This window comes from Leishmania major, chromosome 15, assembly GCF_000002725.2.
Source record: "Leishmania major strain Friedlin complete genome, chromosome 15".
NCBI classification, from domain to species: domain Eukaryota; phylum Euglenozoa; class Kinetoplastea; order Trypanosomatida; family Trypanosomatidae; genus Leishmania; species Leishmania major.
The window spans coordinates 235,738-262,353 of record NC_007256.2 but is presented as its reverse complement, the minus strand read 5'-3'; the positions used below and the strand labels follow the sequence as shown (position 1 = coordinate 262,353).

Here is a 26,616-nt window from a genome sequence, read left to right as displayed (position 1 = left end):
CCAAGAGCGAAGGGAAAAGCCGAAGTGGAGACGGTGATGGTGGCCGTGCAGATGCTTGGACGCTGAGATGCGATCGCTTGCTTTTGATTTGTGTGCCGGCGTGTGTGTGTGTGTGTGTGCGTAAGCTATATATATAGAGAGAGAGAGAGAGAAAGAGAAAGAGTTCTCTTTCGTGTACACGGTCAGCAGCCCCAACGAGATGGGTACAGAAGAAAAACAAAACAGATGCGTGAGTGAGTGAGTGAGTGAGTGAGTGAGTGTGTGTGTGGGGGGGGGAGGGAGGGTTACGCACGTTAACGCTTGCTGTCCGTGCGCTCGCTCGTTTCGTGAGCGTGCGTCTTCGTAGTTATAACAAAGGGAAGACAAAAACACAAGAAAAATAAATGCACAGAAGCGGCAATGCGGGGGAGTGGGAGTGGCGATACAGATCTCTCTCTCTCTATATATATATATGTGTGTGTGTGTGTGTGTGTAGTTATATTTGTGTGTATGCGTGCGTAGAAGCGCTGCTTTGTGCGCACTTACACATGTGCGCGTGCGCTTATAATGGCCAATGGCGATGCCACTCTGCGTCTACCAGCGTACTCGTATGCGTGTGTGTGTGTGTGTGTGTGTGTGTGTGTGTGTGTACGGCTGCCGTTGTATCGCCTCGCGTGTTCTCTTCCCACAGCTGCCCCACTTTTGTAGAGAGAGAGAGAGAGGGTGGGAGGACGTTGCGAGTGTTTGGGAGGCGTGCGCGCACACTCACACACAGAAACAACCACGAGGAGAGCGCCTCCTCCCCACCCCGAAACAGAGAACAGAACAGGTAAAGGGAATGACGATCACCACACAAACACACATACACACCCCGTAAAGAGACAGAGGGAGCGATGCGACCAGCGCCCCCTCCCTCTCCAAGAAGAAGAAAGAAATACGGAAGATACCACGGGGACGGGGCGGGGAGGGGGGGGGGAGGCCTGCACCAGAGAGAGAGAGAGAGAGTCCTAAACAACACACGCCGAAGCAACAGAGAGACGGGGATGTGTACACTACGAGCATATACATTTTGTTATGCGTGATAGTTGGTGGTGGTGGTGGTCATCCGTTGTGTGTGTGTGTGTGTGGGTGAAGAACACATGTGTTTGGATGGCGAATAGAAAAGAGGGTTGGGGTAAGGGGTGAGAGATGCGTAAGCAGTATCATTCTTGCATCGTGTGCGATAATGAGGTTGACGGTAGTGGGGTCGTGTCCAGCAAACGATGATTTATAACCCCCCCCTCTACACACACACACACACACACACACACACACACGCGCGCACAAGCATGCCCGGGCTCGCCTGTGCATTTGCCAGGTCATGTGCCCGAGCCTGGGGTGTTGTGATCTTCTCGGAGGCGATGGCGGCACCTGCTCTGCTTGGCGAGTTTCTTTTTTCTTTTTTTCATTCGTGAGATTTCGATTCGTTAGCGGCCTGTTCTTCTTCCTGTCCCGTCTCAGAACGAAAGAAAGAGCGGGAGGGGGAGGAAATACGAAAGACACATACGCAAATACCCTATGGTGACTGCGGTGGTGATGCGGTCATGTAAGGAGGAGAGGTGGTGGTGGTGGTGGTGGTGGGGCGGGGTATGCTGGAGTACGGTAGAGGGCAAGCAGTCAGGTTAGGGCACAGAGAAAGAGAGAGAGAGAGACAGCATTGCGACTCTCCGGCTTTTGTGCGTCGTGTGACACAGCTGCGCCTCCCGCTCACTTCCTTCTGCCCCACCGGCCGCTGTATGTATAGGGTTTAGCATGTACGTAATATTTACGTGTGCGTGTATCGATCGGAGTTCGTTTCCTGCTGAGGGCACGACACTGCGTGTGCGTCTGTGGCAGGAGCGGTTCGCCCGGGGTGACACACGGCGAGGGATAGGAATGAAGTCCGTAATGGTGGTGGATGCAGCGGGGGTGGGTGGGTGGGTGGGCGGTGGTGGAAGGGGAGGGCGCTGAAGAGAACATGAGTGGTTGATGGTAACACGGCACTAGCGAACATGCACGCCCCGATTCGATAGGTATCTGCTTTGCATTGCAGAAACTCCCTCCACCCCTCCTCCACCTCACCAACACCGCGTCGATCCTCCTCATTATGTCCGTGCTTGCTCCACGGCCGCTCGAGTTGCCGCAGGGCAGAAGACAAAACATGCGCCGGCGAGGGCGAGGACGGCTGGCGCGCTGAGAGACGCACATACGCGTAGCAGCGCTCCATCCGAGAGAAAGTGTGGGCATGATTTGTGGAGATGCTCTGGTAGAGCTACAGGCGCTGCTGCTGCAGCAGACACAGCACGGCTTAGAAGAGGGCTTTCACACAGTAACGATGGTCCTCGTGTTTCCAGTCACGGCACCTGCGTATTTCGTCTCTCTCTCTCTCTCGTGCCCTGCACGCCGATCTACTACTTTGGTCAGACAGTTGCAGCGCGGAGGCGACCGCGCATCCATCCCGCGAAGTGAAAATACGCGGCGTAGACACACTCACAGACGCGGACTCCAGCAGCTCCACTTGGCGCACCTTCACAACATGAAGACGCTGCATCACACTCTCCGTTAAGACTTCATGCTGCGCAGCGCAAGCAAAGTCGCCTCCGCCGCGGCGCTCTCGGCATCGCGCCGGTTGTTCCACCACCTCGGGGCCTTAAAGCGGGCAGCACCACCTTTTTTATTGAGCAAAGGCAGATCAACGGTGGCGAGGTAGTAGCGCGGTCCTCGACGGTTGCCGTTCTTGCTGTTCCTGGTGTTGTGCGCACCGACAATGCCGAGCTGCTCCAGCGCGTCCGCCGGCAGCTCCGCCTCGACCTTCTCCTCTAAGCTAAAGATGCAGCTCTTCGAGACTGGCGTGTACGGCCAGCGCCGTTGGCACTCGTGCTCCAGCTCCTCGCGCAAGAAGCTCATCTGCTGGATGCGCTTCTTCTCCTCCGTCGTCTCCTTGCTGGGGGCGGTGATGACGTTGCCGCTTGTGCCCTGGTGCAGGCGTGCGTTGCCACCGCCGCGGCCGATAACCGCGCCACCGTTGCTGCCGTTGTCGTGACTCGAAGCCCTCTCCGTTGCTGTGGCTGCTTGCGCGGATGAGGCAAGGCAGAACGGAGACGCGGTGTTGTTCTTCTGGAGGTCGCGCTTCGCCAACCCCGTGAGGCTGCCATCGCTGAGGTTGAACACCTTGCTCTCCTCGAGCAGCTCCTTGACGGCAACCCACGCAAAGCGTAGCTGGTCCAGCTGCAGGTACGTGAAATGCCGCAGCTTCTCGCAGTCCTCGTAGTAGAGAAGAAACTGGTTGTGGCCTGGCAGCAGAGAGAAGTACGCCGTGCTGTTTGTGACGGTTGTCTTCGTCATGGCCCCTGCGGCGCCAAGAGACGCCGGCGCGTGAGAGGGCTGGTGGACGGCGCGATAGTCGCCCTCGACCTTGGAGCGGGTGATTACCTTAGGCCCCTTCGGCGTCGGCAGGGTGAAGGACTCGATGAAGTAGTACAGGTCCGTGTGCTGCGCAACGATCTTGCTGCCCTCGACGAAAAACTTCTCGAAGACGGGGAGCAGCCTCAAGGCGGCGCGGACGTCATCATGCGGAATGGCGTCGAGATCGATAGACACGTCTGCTGCCGTGCCACTAGTGCTCTTGCTGCCACCGGCCGTGGCTGAGACGGGGCTGCTCTTATCCCCACTCTTCCTGCTGTGCTGCACAGTCGTCTTCGGGAGCCACCCGGCGAGCTCATAGACCGGCAGAAGAAAGTGCAGAGCGCTGAATATCGAGATTTGGTGAAGACCGGAGGGGGCCGCTGGCGCGGCGACCCCGGGCTCCGACTGGGGGCTTTCCTCCGCTTGCTTCGTGAATGTGATGGGGTACGTCAATGGCTCCTCTGGCGGGGGTAAAGCAGGCCCAGCAGTCGCCGTCTGTGACATGAGTACGATGGAAGAGGACAGTACAGATCTCCGCGCGCACACCCACACATACAAGACGGTTGATTAGGGGGAGAGAGGAGTGGGTAGGGGCACCGTGCGAGTTCTTGTTCTTTGCGTCGTTGTTGGCAGCCGCACCACGTCAACAGTGAGGTACAGGACCAACGAAGGTGCGGAGGCGACGCCGGCAGTGCGGCGAGCACGCGGGGGAGGGGGGGGGGAGGTAGAGCAGCGAGGTTGATGGTGAGAAGAGGTTCAAGAGAGGGAAGGAAATCATTGAGGATCAGGAAAACGAAAGAGAAGCAATCCCATGCGTGTGCGTGCGTAGATGGTGTGTGTGTGTGTGTGTGGATGCCAAGCAGTTCGCCCCCTGATGCATATACCGTAGATGTGGATTGCTAAGGTAACGCAGCACAGAAGCGTGACCAGCAAGCGCGTGCTCGCGCATGCCATACACCACCCTCTCCCTGCTGGTCCACAGGGGGACACGCGACACTTTTTGGTGGGCCGGGAAGCTTTTCAGCTGAGTCGCCAAATACCACATCCCTTTCTGAGAGCACATGCGTGTTGTTGTACATTTGTGTGCGGCAACGATATGAGAAGGAAACGAAAACGGCGTACCGAAGGTGTGTCGATTCGCGTGCGCGTTGGTGAGGGGTAAGCCACCATGCCTGTGTGCACCTCTGCCCTCCTTGATTATTTTTTTTTCTTGCATGTGAGCCCCCTCACCTCCCCCAGTCGCTCATCCCGCTCGCACGCGCGACCTTTTTTTCGAATTTGTTCGATTCGCCCCTCCTAATTCCACCACCACACTTTTCGACGTACCACCAACGTTGCCGACACGCCGATGCATGAAAAGAGGCATTGCCTAGACGCGTTCCATCCACCTTCATCTTCCCAGCGAGGTGCCTGTTCGTGCGGGGTAGAGGTGGAGGTGAGAAAGATAGACAGCCATGAGAGAGGAGGTGGGCCCGAAAGACACACACACACACACACACACACACACACACACACACACACACACACACACACACACGCACATACCGAGCGCACATGCCGCAACGTAGCAGGGGCCTTTGGCTTCGACGCCCTCGCCCTCCTCTGCCGCCGCCCTTCTCCCCTTTCACGCTGCCGTTGCATTGCATCGCGCGCATGACCTCTTCCTCGCTGTGACAGGTTGGCCCAGAGCCATCAGCGAGCGTTCCTTCGAGCGAGGGGATGAGGGCGGGAGGAGGAGGGCATGCCGGCACATGTTGCGCAGAGAGAAAGCAAAGTGAGATGGCAAACATGCGGGGTGACTGGGCAAAGCCCCTTATCTACCCCCGCCCCCCAAACAAAAAAAAATAAGTAAGACGGAGAACGACCGGTGGACATGTGGGGAAAGGCAGAGGCACGCACAAACACACCGCCGTACGCGCGTGTGATAATGGGAGAGGGGAGGGAATGCATCGCTCTCCGTCTCCGTGGGTGGGTGGCGACAACCACAACGGCCAGAATGACAGAGAAATGAACGGATGGGCTCACGTGGGAGAAATGAACAAAAACCGATAAGAACACACGATCGGACAGGACTGATATGGCACACCAGCGACACACACGCCCACGCACGTAACTGCAACGGGTCATGCGATGCCATACCGTACATGAAAACATATGTATGTATGTAGTGTGTGTGTGTGTGTGTGTGTGTGTGTGCTTGCCTCTCTTTTTGCGCGTACCCACAACGTGTGCGCGTGTCCGTTCCTCTGCCACCAGGACATGCTCTAAACCGCTGCTCCCCTCCCATCCTCCCCCCTCCGACCGGCCTGTCACAGGCCCCCCCCCTCCCCACATCGTGCGGCGAGACGTAGCGGTAGATACATGCGTTACAGCCGTGCGCCACCCCTGGTGCATCCCTCGGGGTGGCACGCAGCCGCCCCACACCAGTAGGCAGTGTGAGGGTCGCATGGGATATGCTCGAGTCGCGCTGACGCTCTGCCCACCACATGGATGGCACAGACATGCTCACACCGTCGCAGGCCGCTCCGACGAAACGCTAGCCCGGGACCGCGCCGCCGATACCAGCAGCGATGCATCGCTCTGGCGCCCCCATGCGGTAAGTCCTCGGCGTTTGGCAGGGATGGTGGGGCTGTCACGCACGGAGAGGTGCGTGTGCGTGTGTGGGCACCCCTCCTCCTCCCTGTGCCACGAGGGATAAATCGAGGGGAGGGGGTGGAGGGGGGAGAGAGAAGGCGCGCGAGGCAAAGCAGAAAGACACGCACCCACGCTCACACACTCCTATATATATATATAGGTATGTAGGTATATAGATAAACAGCATTACTTTTCTACAGCGTCTCGCGAACACGGCATCCTCCATACCGAGACAGGCAGGCAAAGACGTGAACCCTGGTTTAGCGGACATGCACTCCCCCATTCATGAAGGCGCATGCAGAGAGAGAGAGAGAGAGAGAGCGATAGGAAGCACCAGGGGTGGCACGCATGCTCGCCTCCCCTTTTTTTTCCACGAATGCGGCGGAGGTCATGAATGACTGCTGCACTGTGTGCTCGCCTGTTTGCGGAACAGCGTGCGCTCTGTCATACTGCAGAAGGCCTCCCATTCTTCCTGGCCGACCCCCTCTCTCTCCTTGGCGTTGGCGAAGATGAACGCGTCCGGCAGCAGTTGAGGCACGACGCGGGCACGCAGGCGCTCGCAGGCGGCCGCGAACTGCGGGTTTTCTGCGAGGCTCTTGGGCGGGCTAGCTCCGTAGAAGAGAGGCGAGTCAACGACGGGCAGGCGGCCACCGTACCACGAAGGAATAAAGTCCTCGTGGATGTACTCGGCCAGCGCGTCGCGCAGCGCATATTTCGCCCTTTCCGAGTCCGTCCCGACCACCGGAGTCCCGTCGTCGTCGCTCTCTTCGCTGTCGTTCGTTTCGTGGCTCTGCGACATGAGGTTCGAGTCGCTGCTGAGCTCGTCCAGGGTGGCCCTGTTCGTGGCGGAGAGAAGGACAATCTTCTTCTGCGTCTGCGGGTCCAGCCACGGCCGGACGAGCTTGAAGAGCATGTTGAACACAAATCCGCCGTTGATGATGATCATGCGGCTCATGTTCTCCGGGTAAAAACTCTGCCCCGTCAGCGAGAGAACTCGGAAGAGTTTGAAGGCCTTCTTGCACTTGCTGGAAGTCAGGTGGGATAGCTTGATGCTGCCGACGTCAACGAGGCAGGTGGCACCGCCGCCGTTGTCCATGAACGTGTCCGTGGACGTCGGCTTCACCGTGGTCTGCACGTGCAGACCTTCCCGGATGATATACTGCTGGTTGTAATTCAGCAGGCGCGAGATACGGCGGCCTTTCTCGACCTCTCGCAGGTACACCCGTGACAGCAGGTTGCTGTAAGGCGGGGTTACGGAGTGGAATTCCGGGTTGCGGCAGTCGTACTGACCCTCGATGTAGGGCCAACGTTTTTCGAGCATCGCCAGCTCCTTCGGGTTCGGACGCTGGTAGAAGATGACGTGGCCACGCTTGTCCACACCACAGTACCACGCTGCCCAGCCAGCCTGCAGCAGCGGGCGCGTGATCTTGACCTTCGGCGCAGGGGTAGCACCTTTCTTCATCTCCCCCATCACCTGCTGCACCAGCTCTTCGCCATCGAGGCCGTTGAAGACCGCCTCCACCTCGCGGTCCCACAAGATCGTATCGAGGCTGTACTTCTCGCGGAAGCCGATGTAGCTCAAGATGTCGTTCGTGGCGAGGTCGACGTCCATGCGCCGGGCAATAAGAAAGCGATAAATGAGGTCGCAGTCGGACACCTTGTGGATGTCGGGGATGGGCAGAATCTGCTTGAGCTGACGCGGGTCGCGGATGGTCAAGTTCTCGGGGTACGCAGGCGCCGCACTGTTACCTCCTTTCGACTTCTTCTGAGCATCTGTAGGATCCGGTTCGAAGGGAAGCGTGCCCCTGGTGTTGATATCCTGCTGATAGCGGAGAAGCCTCACAAACACCTTCCGGTTGGCCGCCCTGTTCTCCTCCTCGACATGCTCGAGCATGCAGCAGTGGGTCTGGTTGGCCAGATCCTTCTCGTACTGCTCTCGACAAGCGTCGAGCGGGGACATGATGAGGGGCAAGCGCTTGGGATGTGCGCGAGAGGCTGGTTGGATAAAGTTGATGGGGAAGGGGGAGAGAGACGAAGAGATGCGTGCAGTGCGCAGAGACGCGGCTGCAAAACACGCACGCAAGCGCAAGGAGATTACGCACCGAAAAAAGCAGACAGAGACGGAGAGCGAGAGCGCAGGCCCGTGAGTGCGCGTGAGCGGGAGCGTCGGCTTGCGACGTGCAGAAGGAGGGGGCGCACGCGCGCGCGCGATAAAGATGAGAAAGCCGAGGGGCGTGCGTCTCGAAAGACACGGAGACTGAGAGGCCGGGGATGGGGGAGGGGGAGGGTGTGAGCCGCTGCTGGTTGGGTGTTGGGTCGTATCGTTGCTGATGATGGCGCTGACGGCTGTGGCGGAGTGAATTGACAGTGGCGTAGGGTAGGCTCCTCCGTACGCGGTTCTCCAGCCTTCTTAGTCGCCAACACAGGGATTGAGGAAGGGAGGGCAAGAGGAGATAAGGAATGAGGCGGCAGCAAGGGCAGGCACAACAAAGACTTGCTGGCGGTCGTGGCACCTAGAGAGCAGGAAACCGAGACACGCGCGCGTGCACGAATGGAGAGGCAAGGGCGCAGACCGGGGGGGGGGGAGGGCTAAAGAGCAGCGCCGCGAGGCGAACGGCAGAGACCAAAGGTGCACCCACACTCCGTCCGTGACTAAGGCCAGACGCGCCTCGACGTGTGTGCGGTGAGGAAAGGGTGGTGGTGGTGGTGGGGAGAGGATGGGGTAGGCGGCGCCCTCGTTGTGAGGGGCAAGAGGTGGATCTGCTCAGCACACACGTTCAGCTGTGCGTATGTAACGGAGGAAGAGGAGCCGCAGCAACGTACTTGGAGGTCCGGCTCTGCGCTATGCGTGTGCCTGTGTGTCACTGCAGAAAGAGGGTGTGAGTTGGGGGGAGGGAGGAGGAGGAGGAAGAGAGAGAGAGGAGCTGCACTACCGAGTAATCCCTCCAACAGGAGAGAAAGGGGGATGAGTGTTCTTTGAAAGGGCGTGCAGGACATGCATGCGTGCGTGTGGTAGAGGATGATGTGCGAGAGGCAGAGACAGAGGTGGGTGTGGGTAGGGGGAGGAGGAAGGGAGAGGAGAAAGGTTCAAGGGCGTTGTTCGCCGCGAAAGAGGAATCCATCTTTCCTTGCCGAGAGGATAGATGCGGAGTGTAGGGTGGGTGGGGATGAGCGCAATAGAGGCGCACACACCAACAGACACACATGGTGCGGGCTGCCACAGCGCAGCGGATGGTGAGCACGCGTGTATGCGGGACTTCTTCGCTTGTACGTGCCGTACGGAGATGCGGGCATGAACGAAGACATCTGGGACGGGCCGACTAGTGCGGAGGTGGGGTGGGGTGGGTGGGGGGGGGCGTAGAATAAACGATAAAAAGAGAGACGGGGTGGACGGGACGAGGCAGGAATGCGTCCGACCAAGCCGATGATGGAGGAGGGCGATGAGCGACCTGCACCGTCTCTGTGCTCGAGAGCGTGTGGAATGGAGCAGGCAGGCAAGCGAGGAGGGGGAGACAGCCACTGCCCCTGGTTTTCAACCGAAAGCAAGCACACACATACTCCCCCAAAGCATACTTCAACCCAAGCCATATCCACACTGTCGCTTGTTGTTGCTGCTCTTCTACTTACCCTCAGTCTCTTCCCTTCTCCCCCTACACACACACACACACACACACACGAACGCACGCACGCACGCACACGCGGCACAGGAAAATAAAAGGGCAGAGACGAGTAATAAGAGTGGGGAGAGGGGGCCAAGTAGACGCGGGCCACCACACTCACCTGGAGTAGCAAATGGTGCGCTGCCTTCAAGGCCACGGACACGCATATGCGCACCAATGAAAGGACGGACACCGCCCCTCCCTCCCTCCATCCCTCCCCCACAGTATGTGTGCACCTACACCACCACCAATGCCACGCACGCGCGCGTGTTCGTGTACGGGCATATGTGAACCCTCGCGCGTGCCTCTGTTTACGGCTGTCGGAGGATGGCAAGGGTAGAGAGGAAGGAGGGAGGGAGGGGCGGATACAGATGCCCTGGTCGATGGCGAGAGAGGAGAGAAAGGGCCCGATGATGAAAACAGAAGAGAGGGAGAGAGAGAGCAAGAGCCTTAGCGGCGGCGCTTGATGACGTGCGAATGGGAGTAGCGGGGTGGGTGGGCGGGAAGGTGTGAGGCCTGCAGGCGAGACAGTGCGCCGCGGTGACGAAGGGGAGGGGTGGTGGTGGTGGTGGTGGAGAGACAACAGGGTCACACGTATCGACACACACACACACACACACACACACACACACACAGATACACACACATCTGTGCACACAAGAACAGTGATGTATGTCTCTGGTGGCGTGTCCTCGCGCCCTTTCTTTTCGTTCCATCGCCCCGTTTCCCACGCATCATCATCGATCCTAGACGTCCATCAGCGCACAAACAACGCTCGTTTCGCTCCTACGCCAGACCATTACCCGGTCCGACACTTGCACAAACACGCTTTCTACATTCTCGTCAGAGGCCCCTGCCGTCTATCAGTGAGAAGACATCGCTGCCGCTGCCCTCGACGCTGAGGATGAGATAGACAACCACAAGCACGGAACAGGCCATCACCATCGGCGCCACCACCATCTGAATCATGCCCACGTTCTCAGGGGTGAAGATAGTGTCCTTGAGGAAGTTCAGAAGACTCATGAGCCCGCTCACGGCAGGCGGGCCGTGCTGCTGCACCAGGTCGGACGTGGTCGCCGTCAACTGCTGCACTGCAGCCTTCACCTGACTGCCAGCTGCCATTGACTGGTCAGCGATCCGGTTCAGTCGCTCCTGGGGACGCATCGAGAAGCTGCTGCCGAACATGCTCCCGGTGAAACTGTTGCTGTTGGAAACGGCGGTGCTGCGATGGCGATACGCCAGCGTCTGCGGCGGCGCAGAGGAGATGTCGCGCATGTGAGGCGCCGCATTGCCTTCCTTATCGACGTCAGACTTGGCACTGCCGCCGTGGCCATACAAAGACTGAAGTAGCTGAGTTGCGAAGCTGCCCGCCGGCACAGTGGCCGTAAGAGCGCCATTGCTGCTGGTGGTGGTGGTGGGGGTGCTTTCAGAGAGTCCCACTGCGGTCGCAGCGCTCGAGGCAGCCGCGGAGTCGTCGGCGCTGCGGGCGTTGCCCGGAGCACCACTAGAGGGGGGTGGCGAGTTGTAGCTCAGCCGCGCTGCGCCCTGCGAGGCAGCTCCGGTACCACCCACTCCAGTGCTGCTGCTGCTCGGGATGCGGCTATCCGGGGAGGCCATGTCCCCGACGGAGGGGGAGGACGGCAGCCGCAGTCGCTGCTGCAGCGGCGAGTCGGAGAACCCGCGGTACATCTGACCGTAGATGCCGCTAAGCGATGACCAGCGGGACGTAGGAGGTCCCGCCGCCGCCATCTCCGCCGCGACTGGGTCAAGTGTTTCGGTGCGATTCATCTTGGAGCTGCCAGGGCTGGGAAAGTTCTCCTGCAAGTCCATCGGAGTCCCCGCGTTATCGGTCTTCGATGGAAGCACGGACATCCCGTCTGCGAGCGAGTTGCGCGAAAACGTTGGCAGGGTTGCCGCCGAGTCCTCCAGGAGCGCCAGGCCACATCCCGATTTGAAGCGCGGGCGCTCGTAGCCCGTCTCGGTGCGTGGGCTCTCACTCATGGGCGTGCCGCTGCCGCGGTAGTCCCCCAGCTCGGAGGAGTTCTCCATTGTGTAATGCGGTGGTGAGGTGGCCTGGTAGGAGCGCAGCTGCCACGGCGACGACATCGGCGCCCAGACTCGGCTGTACGGCGGCTCAGACGACTTGCGCGAAAGGTTACACACTTCTTCGGACGTCTGCGACGATGAGGGGGACGGGTGGGTGGCGGTGGCCGCACTGACGGCGCCGCCGTTGCCGAAGCCCGGCTTCGGAGACGGCTGCGTTGCGGACTGGGGTTTTACCCGAAGCGGCAGCACCACCGTCCCGGCACCGTGACGTTCCTCCTTGAACATTTTTCGTGCCTTCGCGCTGACACGGTTGTGCCGCGTCGCGGCGAAGGACGACGGAAGCACCAACACAGCTTCCTTGTCGCAACCACCGCCAGCGTTGCTGTTGCTGCCGCTGCCGCTGCCGCCACCCATCCATGAGTGACGGATGTTGTTGCCGCGAACGCTTAGTTGCGAGAGGGGCCGAGACACGATTTTCTGGAGCGGGAGGTTACCGTAGTAGTACTGAAAGGCAGCGGCAGTGATGGGCGACGGCGCCATCACGTCAATCACGGAGCCGCTGCCGCCATCGCCGCTGCGCCACCGGACAAGCTCCCCGAGTATGGGCGGCAGCACACGCCGAGCACCGAGCGGGCGATGCGGCGACCGGACTGAGTTATTGCTCGTCCGTATCCACTCTTGCTCGCGTTTCCGCTCCAGATTGACGATAACGCGCACTAGTTTGTCGAGCCACTGGCGGTACGCGCGCTGCTCCTTCAGCAGCCACTTGCGCGCCTCGTCGACACACTTGTTCTCATCCCCAAGTGGTGCGTAGTAGACATAAAAGGTGGGGCGCTGCGACGTCGAGGCGGGCGGCAACCAGCGCTGCGCGCGGTCTTTGCTGCCATTCGCCGGGTTGGCAGCCTCGTTCACATTACCATCGGAGAGTGTGCGTGTGGCGCCACTGCCCGCAGCGGCGACGTGCGGATGCGTATTTGGCTTTCCAGAATCCTCCCTGTTGGCCTTAGCGAGAAAAGGGGTGCTGGCTGCTGTCGTGTTGATGGAGCTGGGCACTGTGAAGTCGCGGCTGGTGAGTCGAGGGTCATGTGCCGTGCCGCCAGATGGCCCGGGCCTAGGTGCGCCGGGTGCGGTGGCAGCGGATAGACGTGAGGCGTCCAGCGACTCACGGGTGGTCATGCTGTCCTGCACGATGCTGAGCGGCTGTGGCGACGCCGAGCGCTCATCGTCGTCCTCTGTGTCGCTCATGTCACACTTTTCGTGTGGTCGTCGGTTGCGCCGGCCGTTCCCGGGTGGTGTCTGGCCCGCCGCATCACCGTTGCAGTCACCCTCGTCGTCGGCACCCCACGGCATTGTCCGCTGACGTGTTGGGTGCCGCGTTTTGTTCAGCTGGGCCACAGGGTTGCATGAGTGGCTGTTGCAGTCGCTCATCTCGCCGCTGCTGCTTCTACTTCTGGAGCTCTGGAGAGGGCCGCTACCGCGCTTGCTCACGGCTCGCTGCTGCTGCTGTCGATCACCCGAAACTGACTTGGCGTCTTTTGCGGCGGTGCGACTAGCTGCCGGGAACAAGGTGGGATTCGGCTCGCTGCCCATCCTAGACGACTCACACCTACTCAGGTGGAACACCTCCGTCGCACGGGGCGTGCTCTCGCTGATTGTAATGTTTGTGCCGTCTTCCGAGCCGTGGGTGTGCGCTGTCCTCGGCTGAGGCTTGTTGCCCGTGTTCTTGCTGTGGCCGCCGAGCGGCGTGGGCGAGTCGCCGAGGGCCGGGAGGGGACAGGAGTCTTGCGCCCTCGCATTCCCTTGCAGCGCCGGAACGGATGTGATCCGTGCTTTTTGCTGCGCGAGCGGCGCCATGAGCCGCTGCAGCACGGACGGGGTGTCCACCTCCAACAAGAAGGTGCGCCGCTCCCCGGGTAGCAAGACGCAGTCCGCCAGTTCTTCACGCACCAGCAGTGGCCGATCATCGCCGCCGCCTCCGTTGCTGCTCTTGCCCACCACTGAAGAGGTTGCTTCTGCTGTGGGTACTGATGATTTCACTGTCCCCGCAGCCGGCGCCGCGACGGGAGAAAATCCCAAGTCTTTCCAGGCCTGCTGCGACACGTCTTCGATGACCGGGTCAACAACTCTGGGGCCCCATAGTGACGATGGACTGCGCTGATGCTTGTTATTGTTCCCACAACCGCCAACTCCGGCGCTGGAGGCGCTTCCCGGAGGCGGTGCGTACAGGTGTGAGGCCACCGACGTGGAGAAGGACAGCTGCTTGTGCTGCGGCCCGCGGTAATAGAAGAATTGCGGGTGCGATGAGCGCAGCGACACGATTAGTGAGCACGGCTCATCGCGGTCGGGGATGCCACGAGCACGGTGGTCCTTACTGCTGCTTGGCTGCAGCGAGTTCGGTGGGTCCTGCGACGGCGGGTACTGTGTCCGTCCGCTGATGTTGGTAACATCGATTTGTACTTTGCCATCCGCCGTCAGACACTGAGTGACACGAAGAAGTGACATGAGAAATCAAGGCGTGGGGGAGGGGGAAGGAGACACGCACGCACACACGCACACGCACACACACACACACACAGCGACCGACAGGAATGTACTCTAATATATATGTACGTATGTATGTGTGCGCGTGTGTGTGCGACTACGCTGTAAAGGAGAAGGGCGGCAACCACCACCGCTACCACCGCAACCACACAGACAACAGCCAAGAGAAAGGGCCCGCGCCGTGGAGCGCACGCCTCCGTCAACGCCGCACACAAGAAGCAAAAACAACAAACGTCTGTCAACGCGTACGCAGCAGGCGCACCGGAGAGACGGGCGTCGCTGCTGGATAAGAGGGAGGAGAGGAATAGTACGAGCAATGCCTTGCAACGAGAGGAGGAAGAGGAGGAGGAGGCCACGCGCGGATGGGCGAGCGAGAAGCGGAAGAGGCTCGCCTTCAAGCGCCAGCGAACGCGCGCGCGTGCAGAGGCTGACGGGGCGAGAGCGAGAGACAGCAGCGGATGGGAGCGAAAACAAGTGAAGCGAAGAGGAAAACGAAGGGTAGAACAACACCGACCCCGTCAGGAGCAAGCGCAGCAGCAGCAGTACCACCGCTACCGGCACCAGGGAGACCGAGAGACAACGGGGAAGGGGAGAGGGGTTGGGGTGTGGCGGTAAGGGTGGAGGTGACGATCAACTCGAAGACGAAGAGGCGAAATGGAGACGACGACGGAGAAGCGGCGGCGAGATGACGACCGACAGCAGAGCACACACACACACAAACAAACACACACACACACACACAAACACACACGCCTACACACGAGAGGGAGAGGGACCTCCTAGGTGGTGATTGGAGGGGGGGGGGGCTGAGGGATGTGTGTGTGTGTGTTGAGCGTTGACCAGAGGCTCCCGCCAGTGAGCACAAGTGAAAGGAAAATAAAAGAAGAGCCTCGCATCAAAACAAACCCCCACCAGCGAAACACAACGGCGCCCTAACGACGACGACGACAGCGAGCACGGTGAGGGAGGCACGTGGGGTGGGCAGGTGGTGGTGGGTGGTGGTGGTGTGCGAGGAAAAGCAGGATGCGTTTTTGTATCGAAGCAAAGGAGACACCAGCGCTTCAACGTGTGTGTGTCTTTAATAGAGAAGAGAGCGAGAGGGGTCGGCGTGTATCCGTCTGTGCACGTGTGGGTATGTGCCGGCGTGCAGAGAGCCGCGTAACCGCAACGGCAGCCTCCTCGTCCCGCGCCTCGTTCTCCCAGAGGCACACTAGCACTTCGCCACCGCTAGCGGAAGCAGATGTGCACACGTAGGAGGCACCGAGGAATGAAGGGAGGCTATGCCTCTGCACGTGTACGTGTGGTATGTGAACACAGACACCTGAACGCTTCACGTGATTGACGTGATATGGGAGTAGCTGCGCTTGCGAGTGACGAGAGGACGGAGGATAGTGGGATCAGGACGAGGGAGAAGAGGCAAGTACATAACAGGAGAGGCGAAGCGCAGGCATGAGCGCACGTGGCGCGGGGGTCACGGAAAGCCCGCTATATATAGCAGGCACCGGCGTGCGTGTGTGTCGGATTCCTACATCTCGTCCACAGAGAAGCAGGAGAGAGAGGGCTAAGGGCTGACAAAGCGCGGTTGGGAGGGGGATAGATGCGGTACTGTGCAGCTGATGAAACACCTGCCACGCGTGAGGACGACGAGACGATGATGGTGGTGGCGGTCATGCGGTGTAGATGGCAGAGAGTGCAAGACACACGGTCCAGGTACAAAACTTAAGCCGAGCACACGCAGAAGAACCTTGTCGTGATGACGAGTCGCGAATGTGATGAGCGGGTGGGGACGAGGGGAGGGGCCGACCGCGCACATGATTCCGATTCCACGCAGCTCTTCGCTCTACAACACGCACGCGCGCGCGCTCTCGGCAGTGCTACATGAAGCCACCCCTCTCTCCCTCGGCTTCTCTCACCTGAATCTTTTGCACAACGGCGGCCTGCCGCAGCAGCGAGGCCCGCGTGTGCCGCGGCATCACGTTCACCGTCTGCAGGAGAGAGGAGGTGTGTGCACGCTGCTGCGTCGATGCCGTGGAACAGGATGCTGCGGCCGCGGCGATGACGGGGAGGGCAGCAATGCACCAGCTGCTGCGCCGGTGGGCCTGCGCGGCGTCGTGTGGCCGTCGGCGCGGAGGAGGCAGAGGCGGCTTGCCTGCGTCGGCGCGAGGTCGACCCAGTCGTTGCACGCGCATCTCCCGGGGCTCGCGACAGTAAATCGAGCATGATAAGGAGCAAGGCGTCTGTGTCGCGATGCCGCAGCTCCCAGCGACGTCCACGCTGGTTCGCCGTGGGGCCACTAAACAGTAGTCGCGCACTGGCCTCATCGACAATGAGCGCTCCATCGACGCAGGCGCCGGCATGCGCACCAGCACGGCCGCGGCTGGGCTCGAAGGTGAGCAGGAGAGAGGCAAAGGCGTTGTCTGGTGCCGAGACCACGGTGAGGGGCGGCGCCGTACCTCCACTCCGACTGCGCTCACTTGCGGATCGGTCAACGTGTACCGCCGCGCTAGCGTTATTCTCGGCGGCGGCAAGCGCGCTGCTGAGCATCTGCCCAGACGATACTGCATCCACACACGCCTCCCTTCCGCGGCGTAGCTCGTGGTCGTCGTTGTTTATCTCGTGCACCACCTGGTGAGCCAGCGAGCGTGATGGCCGCGAGGTGCCGCTGCGCAAGTGTTTCAGCTTCTCCACCGAGGCAAGACAGCGGCTTTCGAGTGCCGCCCGCTCAGCTCGCCACGACACGGCGTCTTCTGTGTAGCGCCACTGAAGTTCCTCCAGCTGCGCTTGCAAAGATTCCAGCCCGCACTGCTGCTCCTGATGCTACGGATCGGGCCGGGTTGGGCCGGGTGCGTGCGGCCTTCTGTATTGAACGAAAGCACCAGGGCTAATCACGTGCTGCTTGCGTGGCGTTGACACAGAGGGTGGTAGATGGCGGAGATGGATGTGGCCCTTGCTGCTCAACGCGGCGCGGCCTTCCCATTGCTGGCCTCCCTCCGCTGCACTCACGTTCGCGAGACGGTCGCGTGCGTCACTCAGGAGAGTGCGAAGACTGTCCTGGTTTGCTTCGAGTCGGTGTTCGCGCTGCGCATGCCGCCGCAGTGCCTCGGCCATGTCGGCCGTCTTCCTTTCTTGGTCCTGCAGCCGCTGATCCCGCTGCGCGAGGGAGTAACGCAAGGCCGCGATCGTTTCCCACCACGGCCTACACGCGCCTGACGGCCGATCGCGTCGCGGAGTCGCTGCCGTTGACAGTCGCGAGGAGAACAGCTCACGTGCCTCGTTCGTGTTGTTGAGCGATGCACCTCTGACTTCTCGCCTCTGCAGCTGCCCTCTCCCCTGTCGCTGCCGCGGGCGTGCCGTAGTCACAAGAGTCCCCGACTTGGATGGAAGAGTAGGACGAGTTGGAGAGACGGTGCAAGGTGCAGGCGCCGGTGTCTACCTTCTCCTGCGCCTCGTCGCGGTCCTTGCCCTCCAGTGCTTCATCTGCATGAGACAGTCGATAGGAGCGATGATGCGACAACGCGGATGGTGACGCTGCCCCATCGTAGACGTGTTGTTGTTGTCGCTGCGTTGAGCTGACGCTGAGGCTTCACGTGCGGCTATGGGGGCAATGCTTCCCCTTCCGCAGGTGGCCGCGCAGGACATCGGCAGCGCCTGCCTCGGCCACTGCCTCCACCTCTGCATTGCCACGGGGGCGAAACGTAAGGGAAGGCTTTGGCGCGGTCGCTGATGATGTCGGAAAGAGCAGCCCGTAGAGATGCCGGTTGAACTTGGCAGCGAAGAAGTGCACCCACTCTGCGTGGGCGGCGCGGGACTGCGTGCGCAGCAGCAGCTGTGGCGGAGGGAGTGTCTGTGGTGCAATTGCTGCATCGCCGTCAAGAAGCAGCTCCTCGGCCGCTGCTTGCACCGCCGCCGGCCACGGAGTCAGCCCGCGCAGGTGCGGCGCAGTAAAGTGCCGATGTCGACGGCGATGCTCTCTGCTTTTCTCGTCGGAATCGCTTAGCTGTGCACCGGCGCGCCCATGTGCTCGCTGCGCCAGCTTTCGCTAAGAGTGTGTGCCTCGAAGTAGTCGCCGCTCTCCGTGCTGCTGCTGTGGTTGGAGCTGCTACGGGTGCTGTCGTCGAGACTCGCGCTCGGGCGACGAGCACCGACAGCGCGTGAGAAGCTGCGGCGCGGCGCTCGTGCGTTCGTGTCACTGCCGCCGTTGGCCGGCAACGCGCCAACCTCCCCCTTGTCCCCGATGCTCGCCTCTTTTTTTTTTGCGTCTTCGAGTGCCGTTGCTGCTATGGTTGGTCTTGCGTCCAAGAAGGCAATACGTGGCTGCTGCTGCTGCTGCTGCTGCTGGTGCTGGTGCGGCGTTGGCGGGCGTCCCTGCGCACACCAATCCCCTTTCAGAGGCCGGAGGATGAGGCGATAACTAGAGCCGCACAAAGACGCGCATGCTCTCCTCATACCGCTCCCGTTGATGTGCTGGGGAGAAGAGCGGGAGGGAGGCGGCGCTGTCCTGGCGTTACGTGTCGCGGATGTCCAAATCTAGTCTACGAGTGTGCAACGAACGAGGCGAGAGAGAGAGAGAGAGTGAAGACAGAGGCGTAACGTCACTCGCGGAGAAGGCACTGCCCGCAAGACACGTGCAGTGTAACAGCGCGATGCGGGTGGCAGCTGCGAGGGACGTGTATACTGCTACGCCCCTCTTGCCTGCATTGACGCGTGCGTGTGTGTGTGTGCTCCCCCGTGAAACCTGACAGACAGACAGACAGACAGACACACACACACACACACACACACAGAGGGGGTGCGGGGGCTGTCGCGGTGAGTGCGTAGTGGCCGCCGTCTTGTGACAGAGCTCTAAGGCGCGGGGGAGGGAGGAAGGGAGGGTGGGTGATAAAGCCGATCGAGTGGCGCGCAGCGTAGAAGACGAAGCGCCCTGCAGGACGGATAACCCCGCCGCAGGAGCGACACACCGGCGTGCGGCAACGGGAAGGAGGAGCCGTGAAGGGTGCTTAGGCCGTGGTGCTGAGCGGTAAACGTGCCTGTGCCATCCACACGCGCATGTAAGAGCAAGAAGAGAAGGGAAGAGAGAGCGAACACGTCACAGAAGTAATGAGACATCGCACGAGAAGCAAGCATACATATGGCACCTACACTGTGACACACACACACACACATACACATATATATATATATATATATGTATACATATACACATACAGCCACGGGTTTCCGCTGACAGTGCGAGAGGCAGCGAGCGAGTAACTCACGAGCGCCAGACACAACGGAGAGACCCGCGCGGCGCACGTTGCTGCCCCTAGATGCCTACTTCGGCATATAGTCGTAGCCGAAAAGCAACGCGTGTTCATCGTCCTCTGGCTTTCGATAGGCACCGATCTGGCGACGGCGCGCCTGGCGGTACGGGGAAGACGATGCCTCTAGTGACGACGCCGACGCCCGGTCGGTGGCACCGGCCGCCCACCCCACAGCCTGCGCGGCGGTGATCGGTCCGCTCGGGTAGCGCTGCTGCAACGTGTGGTGTCTGCAGCGAGCCTGAAGGTATTCCTGCGTGACGGAGCGCGCAGAACGAGCGAAGGCACTGTCGATTGGGTCACCTGTGCCCATCGCTGTTCCTGCCGGCGCTGCTTCTCTGGTGGTGTGGTGCTGGGGAGACACGGATGCCGCCGTTGCCGCGGCTGCGTCGCTTACAGAGGACGGAGGCGCCTTCTTGTACAGGGTGCTGTAGAGTTCTGGGTTGTGTTCGGGGTTCACGTACGCCTCGTGCCGCGCCGCATCACGCGCGCGCGTCTGCTGCACCGCTTGCAACGCCTGATTTTCCAGGTTGTGCTGCGGGTCGTACCTCGCCTCCCACATTTCGCGAATCCGCTCCTCCTGCTGCACCTGGTTGGCCCAGCAGAGCGAGGAGGCTTGGGAGCTCTTCATACCCATGGCGATCGTACTGGCCGGCGCGCGCGAGCGAGCGTACAGCTCCGGGTCGATGGAGTACATGAACGCATTCTTGTGCGGCATCGTTGGTGTGGGTGAGTGGGGATGGGTGCGCGGCACGAGCGCTCGACGGTGCGGATATGGGATCGAAAGGAAAGCAGCAGAGGGGCGGCTGTCACCGGGATCGCGGTGCTGGCTGCTGACTTGCTTGCGCCCGTGTCCGGATGGCGGGGATGGGGACCGTGGCGGCCGTTAATAGGGTCTCGTTGTTGGAGCGGGGTCCAGTGCGAGCAGAACCAGCGGACGCCAATGGGGGAGAGGGGGGAGGGGAGGTAGGCAGAAGAGAGAAGCGCTGAGCACATACGTGCAGAAACATATCCTCTCGGCGCAGCGCGCACTAACCTCTTCGCGCAGAGAGGGCGGGACGAGGACGAGGTGCAGCGCCATCACACTATCACAGGCGAGGCACCCGCGCACCCACAGAGGAGCTCGTGTTGGAGGAACGTCGTGCTGCCGACGGTGAGATGAAGAACTGAAACATCACAGTCTGCTGCCTACCTATACACGCATGCGCACGCGCGGACAGCAACGCAGACAGCCATAGAAAACGAGGGCCAAACGACAGCGGCACGTCGGCCAACGCATCACAGCCACTTTGGCGCCCGCTTCTCGGCCCGTCTCTCACCCCCCACCCGCACCTGCACACACACACACACACACACACACACACACACACACACACACACTCATCGACACGCAGTCATGAACACTCGTGCCGTCTGTCATCACCACTGCTGCGCCTTCCACAGCACAGCATTCTCTGGCATCTTTACTTTTACCTGGTGCCCAAGAACATCCTCCCGCACGGGTGCCCAGCCGGAGTAGCTCATCACCTGGTAGCGCAGCACCACCTCAACTGTGTTGCCTCCGAGAGAGGTGTCGTCAAAGGCGTCCACAAAGTACTTGAATGAGTTATTCAACACGAGCCGCTTGTCGATATGGTCAATGTACACGGAGGGGTGATCGTGTTCGACATTGCGCAGAGTCTGCTCAAAGGCAGCGAGCTGCTGCCGCTCTTCGTCTGCCAACATCGTCGCGGCGGGAGAGGCCCCGGCCTCCCCCGTTGCTCTCTCGTTGAGGCTTCCTGGTAGCGCGGCTCGCCGCTCTTGGCGACGCAGCTTCGCCAACCGCGCGATCTTCGCTGGCAGCGACACCGGGCGCAGTACCGCATCGAGCAGGACGACGTCGTTCTGAGGCGCCGACTTCGACGGAAACCGCGCGATGAAGGAGACGTAGATGGCTTTCGTGTTCCAGTCCCAGCAGGGAGAGAAGTCCACCGAGCCAGAAAGATACAGCACGACGCGATCGATGGTGCGTATGCCGAGTTCGAAGCCTTTCGGTAAGCGCTGCCGCTGCCACATCTTGCGCTGGCGATCTTCCTCGCTGTCCTCAGGCCGATCCACCGTGTCCACGATCTCGATATTCGACGGAAGCTGCTTTGCCGCGGTCCTGTGGCCGTCGCTGCCGGTGCTGGGGCGGTAGTAGATGGCCGCATCAGGGATCTCCGGAGACAGCAGCGTAGGGCTGCGCACGTGGTACAGTGCCGAGAAGCTCGACACACGCACGCCCGAGACCAGCGGACGCGGGCGCAACACCAGGTCTCGTAAAATCGTCGAGGTGGCCGTTAGAACTGCCGTGACGAGTAAGGCCGACACGGTCGAGGCGAAGATGTCGCAGGAGCGTTGTCGCATCGAGTGCATGGCTACACTCCTGAGCTCGTGTTAGTGCAGATAGCCGTCGGTTCCTGAATTCGGCTTCTCTGCTGCTCAGTCCTTACACGGCAGTGACAGGAGGGGGTGAGGGAGGGGGAGGAGGAGGAGGGAAGAGCACGCGCGCGCAGAGCTGCTGCGATCCTGCTCTCTTCAAAGCCACAGGAGACTAGGAAGGGACAGTGAAAGAGAGACAGAGGGAGGGAGAGTGCGATGATTGTGTGTGTGTGTGTATACGTCAGGGTGCGAGAGCGGTGCAGAGGAGGGTGTGGCGGGTGGCCGTTCTCTATGTGAGCACATTTTACCTCACGCACATTGCCGCCACATGAGCACGCTGCAAGCGTGCTGATGCAACTGGCGTGAGGTGTGTTCGGTAAGGCGAAGGGAGAGGGCTGAGACGCCCCATACACGGGGCAAGAGGGGAGGGGGGCGAGGCAGCCAAAGACCGAGGGAAGCAAGAGAGGGCCTCATGGTAGTTTCCGCCCTCTCTGGATTGAACAACACGTTCGCATCTCTGCTTCCCCTCGATAGCCACGTTGCCATACGAGGACACACAGAGCAGCAGAGCTGCCCGGCTCGTGCACGCCGCCTCTTCCCTCTGCTCCGCAAGCACGCCTCGCTAGAGGGGGGGGGGGAGCACACTGGCCTCAGGGGGGACGCGAGCCGGTTAAGAAACATAACAATGAAAGATGACGCACTTTTTTTTGTTACAGTTTCGGACGGAGGGACGGCATCCATGTGATGTCGCATTCCGCTTCCAAACACCGACAGAAGGTGAGAGAGAGAGGGGAAAGAAGGGAGAAGGAGAGGGAGGGGAGTGGCCGAGCCGACCAGCTCCAGCTAAGAATGCGAAAAGGTGGGAGCGGGGGGATTCGTGGCGTGAGATGTATGCGTGTGCGCGTGGAGGGCGGTGTACCCCTTCCCCATCCAACAAGCCACGCCAAAGGCACAGGCACTCCGTCTTACTTCTCACACGTGCGCGCCTCTGCCCCGCCCCCTTCTGTCTCTCCGCGAGAATGACGTCGTGCGCGTAGCTCAGAAGATATATTTTTAACGAAGGCCAATATAAAAAGAGAAGGTGGCCATGCCGGCAGGAGGAGGGGGCAGAGCAGCCACGACAACACGCATGCCTACGTGCTTGCTTGGGTGCGTTAATCTTCGGAGAGATGGTGGGGTTTCGTGATGATAATGGTGGTGAGTCAGCGAGACACCAAATCGTCAGCGCAACGATGCCACTGCTGCTGCCATGCGCGTCTTTACCAAGCCTGAAGCACACCTCAGCATCTATCCACAGACCCCACACTGCTACCGGCGCACACGCATGCTTTTACATCATCATATATAAGAATAGACACAGCAGTCGAAAGCAGCGAGACACATGCACACAACCCACGGCACCATTACACATTTTGCTTTCTCGTACCCACAACGTGTGCGCGTGTCCGTTCCTCTGCCACCAGGACATGCTCTAAACCGCTGCTCCCCTCCCATCCTCCCCCCTCCGACCGGCCTGTCACAGGCCCCCCCCCTCCCCACATCGTGCGGCGAGACGTAGCGGTAGATACATGCGTTACAGCCGTGCGCCACCCCTGGTGCATCCCTCGGGGTGGCACGCAGCCGCCCCACACCAGTAGGCAGTGTGAGGGTCGCATGGGATACGCTCGAGTCGCGCTGACGCTCTGCCCACCACATGGATGGCACAGACATGCTCACACCGTCGCAGGCCGCTCCGACGCAACGCTAGCCCGGGACCGCGCCGCCGATACCAGCAGCGATGCATCGCTCTGGCTCCCCCATGCGGTAAGTCCTCGGCGTTTGGCAGGGATGGTGGGGCTGCCACGCACGGAGAGGTGCGTGTGCGTGTGTGGGCACCCCTCCTCCTCCCTGTGCCACGAGGGATCATTGGAAGTACCCGAAACCGGAAAGGAAAAGGAAAAGGGAGGGGGCCACTACATGCACAGGTGCATGGCCATCACCGACAGCGCGGCCACCGTCAGCAGCCAAGCCACCGACATCGCCGGCGATGAGACGCTGTTGCCGTTCGTCTCGGGGCGGAAGAGGCACTTGCTGCTGATGTAAGTGAAGACAAGGTTTTCGCCCGACAACGCAGCGCTTGCAGCGTCGCGGCTGCTGCTGTTCACATCGTATTCAATACGCCCATTGCAGCAGATACTTGCCGTGTTGCGCATGTCAAGGGAGCAGTGGTACTCGCCCGTGCGAGGCAGATCCAGCAATTTCAGGCCGCACGCTACCTTTCCAGTATTCGAGGGCTCAGCACTGCTACTGTTGAGAGGGCCGGTGGCCAGGTGCTGGCAGCACATGCGCGGCACGTTATCGTAAAGATACGCGTCCGTATACATGTTCAGGAGGTCATTCTGGCAGAAGGCGCGGATGGTCGGCGAGAGCATCGGCATCACCATGCATGCGATCGAGGTCGTGTCATCGCACGTCAATTCCGGCTGCAAGCCAGAGTTGTGACTCACCTCCCCCGAGCTCCCGTCGTCGAGGGGCGGTACGGCAGGGGCCTCTGTTGTGGCCGCGGCTGCGTGGCAGCACGTCAGCGACGCACCCCCATCCTGCGTCTCCGGAAACCATGGGCTCGTGCTGGAGCTGCTGCTAGGGGACGCCGCCGTGTGATTGGCGCACACCGCCGCGGTGTCGCAGGAAAAGGCAGTTATGTCAAGGCATCTGCTGAGGTCCGTCTCGTGCACATTCTTGCAGCAGTGCTTGCGCGTAACGCAGAGGCTCTTGACAATGCAGTCGATGGTTGTCTGCATGTAGGGGAATTGGTCGGCGTAAGCGGAGCACTCCGGAAAGACGCGTGTGGAAATCCGGTACGGCGCGTCCGCAGTGTTCGCACGGGCTGCCGCCGCCAGGAGCAGCAGGGTTCCTAGCAGAAGCGGCGCGAGTCGCATCGGGACCGGCAGCACCGCTGAAAGGAAGAGGGTCATTGCGTCTGGTGAAGTCCTCTCTAGCTGCGTGCAGCGACTGCTTCGCGTTCGCTAATCGCGTAGCGGCGATACGACGGGACGACAGGTCAGGCACACACTCACGAGCACGTCTGCACACGATCCCGGTGCGCAGAATCTATGCGCCGAGGGCACTGCTACACGCGTGAGGGCAACGGCCACCACCGCCACCACCAGCCACCACAAGAACCAAACAAGACCCCTGCCGGAAGAGAGAAAGAGAGAGTCGCGACGTTTTTCTTCAGCAGACGGGGCGGATGAACGAAAGGCGAGGACGAGGAGGATGGGGAAGAGAAAGAGGGCACATACACACACATACACACACGCACACACACACACACACGCACACACATATATGTATATAAACTGAATGGCAAGAGAGGGAGATACAGAGGGGCGCGGAGAGGCAAGCAAGAATCCTGGAAAGGCGAGGGGGTTCTGGAAGGGCGTGTACTGCCATGTACATGCCCTCCACACGCGCCTACAAGCCGATCGAACGAAAAAGGGCCAGGCCGCGAGGGCGAGGATGAAGAATGAGCGTAAAAGAAGGACGCGCACATACACACACGCACGCGCACATGCACAGAGAGTGAGAGGGAGTGTGTGTGTGTGTGTGTGGGCGGCGGTCGTGTTGCGGAGTTGGTTATTGTAAAAGAGAATAGGAACACGAAGAAGGGGCAGAGCAGGAAAGAAAACGCGAAGCAGAGGGAGGCCGACACACTCCTCAGCACACACACACACACACACACACACACACACACACTCAGGTGCACGTGCGCGCGCGCGAGGGAGGACGTCAAGCGACACGCAGGAGGGGATAACACGTATGTGTGCTCAAGGGGTGGAGGTGGTGAATGGAGCCATGCCCGAGTACGAGAGAGGGCCGAGAGAGAGAGAGAGAGAGAGGTGTGCTGGGCCTTCTCTACGACACACCCAACGACACGACGCTTCGCTTCCGCTGACGTTGACACGAGAACCAACGAAAGGAAAAGACGCGGTTCGCAGTCCCCGTCGTGGTGATGAGAGAACCACGTTGTCCCGCGGCACTCGGTGTTGCGTGTACGTGGTCGATGCGCAGGGGTATCGCGTTTTACAGACGTCTGGGCTAAGTAATCAGCAGGGACGGCAGCAGCGACAAGAGGAAGGAAGGAGCTCAGCTGTAGTCCCGCTCCACCGCCAACAGGTCCAGCGGAAGCGATTGGCGGATGGCGCGTGCAAGTGAGCGGGCAGTGACGGTGCCGGTGGAAGGGGGAGGAGGAGGGGGAGGGGTGGCACGCGTGATGCGCATTGATAAAGAAGGGTCAGACGGCGTGAAGGGAGAGAGACGGAGAACGCGGGACAGGAGGAGGAGGGCGGTGAAGGCTTGAAGGGCGCTGTGGCGAGCGGTGAGTAAATCGCAGCAAAGAAGGCGCAAGCGCCGTGCGAGGAGGAGAGTGATGGAGGTGTGTGTGTGTGTGTGTGTGTGTGTGTGTGTGCTAAGGCCGTTGTGGCAGCATGGCATCTATACAGCAGCGTAGAGGCAGGAAAGAGGCTGCCTTGCCTCTTCTGGTGCTTGCTTCGTTCGTTCCTTTAAGATGGTCCGCCATCACGCAACTGCCACGGCGAACGGCGCGCTCGGCGTGACAGTCGGCGGAGGCGGAGGGTGGGGGTGTACGTAAGGGCTCC

The 26,616-nt window shown here is 60.6% G+C and overlaps 6 protein-coding genes and 1 pseudogene across 6 annotated transcripts, besides 1 other annotated feature; all 7 read right to left on the bottom strand.

The window, feature by feature from the left end:
• Positions 1–2,559: 2,559 nt before the first annotated feature.
• Positions 2,560–3,906, bottom strand: LMJF_15_0620 (conserved hypothetical protein; the record flags this gene model as incomplete). The annotated part of the gene is made up of 1 exon (XM_001681923.1): positions 2,560–3,906. The coding sequence occupies one exon, from the start codon at positions 3,904–3,906 to the stop codon at positions 2,560–2,562; it is 1,347 nt and encodes a 448-aa protein (XP_001681975.1).
• A 2,518-nt stretch (positions 3,907–6,424) lies between these two features.
• On the bottom strand, positions 6,425–7,996 carry LMJF_15_0610 (hypothetical protein; the record flags this gene model as incomplete). Its single annotated transcript, XM_001681922.1, has 1 exon — positions 6,425–7,996. The coding sequence occupies one exon, from the start codon at positions 7,994–7,996 to the stop codon at positions 6,425–6,427; it is 1,572 nt and encodes a 523-aa protein (XP_001681974.1).
• A 2,542-nt stretch (positions 7,997–10,538) lies between these two features.
• Positions 10,539–14,243, bottom strand: LMJF_15_0600 (conserved hypothetical protein; the record flags this gene model as incomplete). Its single annotated transcript, XM_001681921.1, has 1 exon — positions 10,539–14,243. One exon carries the CDS (start codon positions 14,241–14,243, stop codon positions 10,539–10,541), a length of 3,705 nt encoding a protein of 1,234 aa, XP_001681973.1.
• Positions 14,244–14,736: 493 nt separating this feature from the next.
• On the bottom strand, positions 14,737–18,770 carry LMJF_15_0595 (annotated as a pseudogene).
• Positions 14,737–18,770: a sequence feature.
• Positions 18,771–19,592: 822 nt separating this feature from the next.
• On the bottom strand, positions 19,593–20,297 carry LMJF_15_0590 (conserved hypothetical protein; the record flags this gene model as incomplete). The annotated part of the gene is made up of 1 exon (XM_001681920.1): positions 19,593–20,297. The coding sequence occupies one exon, from the start codon at positions 20,295–20,297 to the stop codon at positions 19,593–19,595; it is 705 nt and encodes a 234-aa protein (XP_001681972.1).
• Positions 20,298–20,998: 701 nt separating this feature from the next.
• Positions 20,999–21,973, bottom strand: LMJF_15_0580 (conserved hypothetical protein; the record flags this gene model as incomplete). The annotated part of the gene is made up of 1 exon (XM_001681919.1): positions 20,999–21,973. The coding sequence occupies one exon, from the start codon at positions 21,971–21,973 to the stop codon at positions 20,999–21,001; it is 975 nt and encodes a 324-aa protein (XP_001681971.1).
• Positions 21,974–23,931: 1,958 nt separating this feature from the next.
• Positions 23,932–24,933, bottom strand: LMJF_15_0570 (hypothetical protein; the record flags this gene model as incomplete). Its single annotated transcript, XM_001681918.1, has 1 exon — positions 23,932–24,933. The coding sequence occupies one exon, from the start codon at positions 24,931–24,933 to the stop codon at positions 23,932–23,934; it is 1,002 nt and encodes a 333-aa protein (XP_001681970.1).
• Between the last annotated feature and the right edge of the window lie 1,683 nt (positions 24,934–26,616).